The sequence below is a fragment of the Telmatherina bonti genome (genome assembly GCF_933228915.1).
Source record: "Telmatherina bonti genome assembly, chromosome: 16".
In the NCBI taxonomy this organism is placed as follows: Eukaryota; Metazoa; Chordata; class Actinopteri; order Atheriniformes; family Telmatherinidae; genus Telmatherina; species Telmatherina bonti.
Genome location: NC_136614.1, coordinates 8,044,454 through 8,050,314, shown reverse-complemented (window position 1 = coordinate 8,050,314; position 5,861 = coordinate 8,044,454). Strand labels below are relative to the sequence as shown.

Here is a 5,861-nt window from a genome sequence, read left to right as displayed (position 1 = left end):
CTACTATAGTAGAATTTCGTTTTGGTCAGTGAGTAATCAAATAAAGTAAATTCAAAGGTTAATAAGAAGTGATCGGACAAGACAGGGTTTTGAGGAAATACTTTGAGCTTATCAGTCTCAATACCATATGTTAGAACAAGATCAAGAGTATGACCATGAGAGTGAGTGGCTCCATTGACATTTTGTGAAAACCCAATTGAGTTTAGAATAGAGCTAAAGGAAATGTTTAAACTATCATTTTCATCGTCAACATGAATATTAAAATCACCTAGTACAACGACCTTATCAGTAGTCAGCACTAACTCAGACAAGAGATCAGAGAATTCGGTCAGAAACTCGGAGTAAGGTCCAGGTGGGCGATACACTAATGCTAAAAGGAGCGGTTTCTCTGAATTCCATTTTGGATGAAATAAATTTAATGTCAGGAATTCAAAGGATTTATAGTTAGTTTTGTGCTTAGGACTAATTAATAATTCTGACTGAAAAATAGCTGCAACACCTCCTCCTCTGCCTGTAGTTCTAGGAATGTGAAAGTTTAAATAGTTAGCTGGCGTAGCTTCATTAATACTAACATAATCCTCTTGCTGTAACCAGGTTTCCGTAAGACAGAATAAATCAATGTGGTGATCACCTATCAAGTCATTGACTAATAAAGACTCATTTGGGAGAGATCTAATATTCAGTAGGCCACACTTTATTGTCTTATTTTCAGATTTTATTAGATCCATTGTTTTTATTTTTATGAGGTTTTCACGATTAACCCCAGAAGTGTTTTGTGTTGTTTAATTCTTACTGCTGGGGAGTTGTATAAGGTTGGAATGGGGTTTTGGGTGGGCGGCGGCAGGTGGGAAGCTGCAGAAAAGTGTGTAGGACGACAATTCTGCCTCCTGGTCCCAACCCTGAGTTGTCAATTTAGCTGACTAATAAAAGAGTCCATATTGCTAGATTAGAGAGCAGCTCCATCCAACGTGGGATGGATGCCATCTCTCCTAATAAGACCAGGCTTTCCCCAAAAAGCGCTCCAATTATCTATAAAACCCACGTTGTTATCGGGACACCACCTAGACAACCAGCGGTTGAAGGATGACATGCGGCTAAACATGTCATCGCTGATTAAATTTGGCAAGGGACCAGAGAAAACTACGGAGTCTGACATGCTCTTGGCAAAGTTACACACCGAAGCAACATTAATTTTAGTGACCTCCGATTGGCGTAACCGGGTGTCGTTACCGCCGACATGAATTACAATCTTATGGTATTTACGTTTAGCCTTAGCCAGCAGTTTCAAATACGATTCGACGTCGCCCGCTCCAGGCTCCAGTTCACTTGGCACGGAACCACTTCTAACCATCAAACAGTATTTAAGTTTTAATTCAAACAGGTTTTTGTTTTGTTGTCAGCTGATAAACGACCTCAAGAACATCTGTTAAAACGAGAAACAATAAAATCTCATCAGTGATGCTGTGTTCACTGCAGAAGGCTGAATTCAGTGCTAAGCAGTCTCAGTCCATCATGACAACACCTGAGACACGACTCGGCATGTAACAGCATGTCCTGAGTCAAACATGTTTCATGTTGCAAATGCAGAGAAATCAGTTTAACAGCTGCTGACAAGCTGCAAAGTCTTTTTTATTGTTCTTTTAATTACTTCTGAAGCAGGGAAGTGATCTGCATTACACCGATTACAGAAGATAAAGATCTTTATCAGAAAGACAATCAGAAGACCAGTCAAACTCCAGTCAACTGGAAAACCCCTGAAGTTACCTCACGCTGTGTTTTGGGTACATTTTGAGTCACTGGTGATCAACCTGGTCATTGAAGTGCAAGAACTGCAGGGTTCTTCTAAAAAATAAACACAATTAAAACAATAAACACAAAACAAAACACAACTAAGGAAAACAACCCTAAAAGACCCAACCCATGAAAAATTGGCAAGAAAAGCTGGTTTTTGTACAAGGTCTTTATTTGTCCTTTAACAATATATATATATATGAAAAATAACAATATTTTTAAAGGATCTTTACCATTTATTAGCATGTGATATGTCAACACTCTTCCAGTGCAGAGCGGCAAGAAGCTGGAGAGAGGAGGAGGAGGAGCGCAGAGAGCAGGAGTAGCCATGTGCAGCAGATCAGATGGAGAGACTAGGTTATGAAGTGTTTTCAATGCAATGTGGAGAATTTTGAAGTTAATTCTCTGTTTTATGGGGAGCCAGTGAGGTTGTTGCAATCGGCAGGTAACATGGCTGTTGACAAGGCAGTGGTGTGTGTGTGTGTATGTGTGTATGGGGGGGTTAGAGAAGTGGAAACTAGAAACTGCTTCCCACGTGAAAGTATGCAGACTGAGTGACATTATTGTTGCGGGAGAGAAAAGAACGACACCCAGACTCTACCTGAGCCGAGGGAAGGACATGTACACACATACACACACATATAGGAGGAGAATCACATCATTTCATCCAATCTAAAAGACTAACAATGAAGGTATATTTCTGAACACACACAAAGTAAAACAAATCAATAAAAATGAAATATATCCACATGGTACGTTGAGGCAACATTCCCACTGCTGATTTTAGGCCCTGAACGCAGCACATTACAAAAACAAATGTCATTGATTAAAAACTGTTCATATATCAAACTGCTGGTAAAGCCCTTTTCTAGAAGCTGCGGGATCGTTGGAAGTCTCTTCAGATCCTTCCTGCTCTATTTCTCCATTTCTGTTTTATGGATTTGTTGAATTTCAACACACTCCGGCTTCCTCCCACCGTCCAGAGACATGATGTTAGGTTAACTGGTTACTCTGCCCCTCGGAGTGAGTGTGAGTGGTTGTTTGTCTCTGTGTGTCCCTGTGATGGACAGGTGAGCTGTCCAGGGTGTAGACTGTAGCAGGGTGGAGCCTGCTACATTTCTACTTGCTCTAATTTGCTACGACTTTTCAAAGCATTTCTCCCTCATTTTCATTTCTAAAACTTTGGTTGTAGAAATTCGGTGTTGTTTGTTGCATACTGCGCCATTTTTACTGGAAATAAACTGGTCATGACCCCCCACGTCACATCTGTGGACAAGCAAATATGAAAAAAGTGTTTCCTTTTGCTATATATTTCCATATTGAAATGTCTGAAAAACGACCTTATGGTAGCATAAAAATCTTTTAGCAATATTTGGCACTTTTTAAAAAAAAAAAAAAAAGTAGGTTTTTCCATTTCCATTTTTTTTTTTTTGCCATATTTATTCTTAGGTTTAATGGAAACGCAGTTTGTGTCTGCAAGGAGAGGTTCGTTTACTTTTATGACAAATAGTTTTAACACGCAAGTTTGTTTAGTTTTCTCAAAAAGAGATTAAGATTTATAATTTAAAAACAAAGGATATTTGTTCATTTTCGCATCATTTTATTGCGATGAAAGCTTTTAAATTACAAAGCTGAAGCTGTGTTTAGAGACCCTCCCTCCTACAGAGACAAAGAGGAGTCATACGAGGTAAACCCAAAGCCAGGAAACAGGGGTTCAGTGAACGTGGTGTGGAAAGTGTGGAGGTGGACCAGAGAGTTATTGGAGATTCTGTAGAAGGACAGAGACCCAGCAGCATAGTCCACATACACTGCTACTCTGTGGGAGACGCAGGAGGATGAGATAAATGTCAGGTTGTTCCTGTGACAGACGGAGTAGCCGCCATCAGAGCAGCTCAGTCTCCAGGACTGATCATTCTCTCCAAACCTGCAGTCATTATTTTCTCCTCTCCTCTTGATTCTGCCGTAACTCACTGCAATACGAACCCCTCCTCTCCACTCCACCTCCCAGTAACAGCGACCAGACAGAGGATTTTTAGACAGCAGCTGCCAGAAATCAAATCTGTCAGGATGATCCGGATATGGTTGCTTCACTTTCACAAGTGTCACCTTTCTGTTGTTGTCAGACAGTTTGAGGTTGGAGTTGACTGTGTTTGTGTCCACTTCAACTTCACAGGAATCTGATGGAGAAAAAAACATAGCTGCAGATTATCACCCAATATCTACACACATATACATACATACATACATACATACATACATACATATATATATATATATATATATATATATATATATATATATATATATATATATATATATATATATATATATATATATATATATATATATGTAGTGCCTTGCAAAAGTATTCTCCCCTCTTGCTAGCCTTTTACCTAACCTCTATTTTTTCAAATCAGAATTATATTTGATGGATCTAACAAAACAGTCCAAGTTTTGTTTGAAGTGAAATGAGAAAAATAAATAATAAGAAAAGAAATTTAAAAATAAAAAACTGAAAATTGCCATGTGCATATGGATTCACCCCCTTTGTTATGAAGGCCCTAAAATGCTCTGGTTCAACCAATTACCTTCAGAAGTCACACTATGAGTGAAACAAAGTTCACCTGTGGCCAACCTAAGTGTCACATGATCTATCAGTATATATACACCTCTTCTGAAAGGTCTCAGAGGTAGCAACATCTAATGAAGAGGCGCCGCTAACCAAACACCACTATGAAGACCAAAGAACTCTCCAAACAAGTCAGAGACAAAGTTGTTCAGAAGTACAAGTCTGGGTTAGGTTATAAAAAAATATCTAAATCTTTGATGATCCCCATAAAATCCATCATCGTTCAATGGAAAGAACATGGCACCACAACAAACCTGCCAAGAGAGGGCCGCCCACCAAAACTGACAGACCGGGCAATGAGGGCGTTAATCAGAGAGGCAGCCCAGAGACCGAAGGTAACCCTGGAGGAGCTGCAGGGTTCCACAGCAGAGGCTGGAGTATCTGTCCATAGGACCACAATCAGCCGTACACTCCACAGAGCTGGGCTTTATGGAAGGGTGGCCAGAAGAAAGCCATTACTTTCTTCTAAAAATAAGAAGGCACGTTTTTACTTTGCACAAAGGCATGTGGGAGATTGTCGAAATGTATGGAGGAAGGTGCTCTGGTCAGATGAGACTAAAATTGAGCTTTTTGGCCATCAAGGAAAACGGTATGTCTGGCGCACACCGAACACATCCCATCACCCCAAGAACACCATCCCCACAGTGAAACATGGTGGTGGCAGCATCATGTTGTGGGGATGTTTTTCAGCCGCAGGCACTGGGAAACTGGTCCGAGTCGAGGGAAAGATGGATGGTGCTAAATACAGAAATATTCTTGAGGAAAACCTCTATGAATCTGTCAGAGATCTGAGACCAGGATGGAGGTTCACCTTCCAGCAGGACAATGACCCCAAGCATACTGCTAAAGCAACACTTGAGTGGCTTAAGGAGAACAATGTAAATGTGTTGGAATGGCCTAGTCAACGTCCAGACCTCAATCCAATTGAGAAACTGTGGTCGGACGAAACACGAAAAATGTCAAGAGGGTGAATACTTTTGCAAGGCACTGTGTGTATATATGTATATATATATATATATATATATATATATATATATATATGTATATTCCATGATACATATAAAGCAAACTTATGGCGTGATGTTTGTCAAACTTACATTTCTTTAGACCAGGTTTTAACCTCTCTTCTCCGCCATGGTCCACCCTGCAGCAAGAAACAATTATTTTCCATCCAACACAAGACTCCCCCCCCCCCAAAGACACTCTACTAATCTGTTTATTCAAGCATAAGGGGTCTAGGGTGGTTCTGACTGTATGTGTGTGCAGTTCCTCTCTGACTGGGCATGCCGGTGTAGCAGTGCTATTTTCTCTGCCCTTGTCTACAAATGTCTCAAACACCTGTAGCAGACCTTATTAAATGGGCAAAGTCTGGACTGGTATGGCTTCGTTTCTATGTTTCTCACTCTCACATAATGATTACAAGGTTTCTGGAGGCTCTGAA

At 40.3% G+C, this 5,861-nt stretch overlaps 1 protein-coding gene across 1 annotated transcript in view; it reads right to left on the bottom strand.

Annotated features, from left to right (window-relative positions):
* Nucleotides 1–3,450: 3,450 nt before the first annotated feature.
* The window catches only part of LOC306767608 (NLR family CARD domain-containing protein 3-like), a gene marked incomplete at both ends in the record, with an annotated part of 10,256 nt that continues 7,845 nt past the window's right edge, over nt 3,451–5,861 (bottom strand). Inside the window, 2 exon segments of the mRNA XM_079255683.1 lie at nt 3,451–3,968; nt 5,518–5,564. Of these exon segments, the coding sequence (XP_079111809.1) occupies nt 3,451–3,968; nt 5,518–5,564 (565 nt within the window).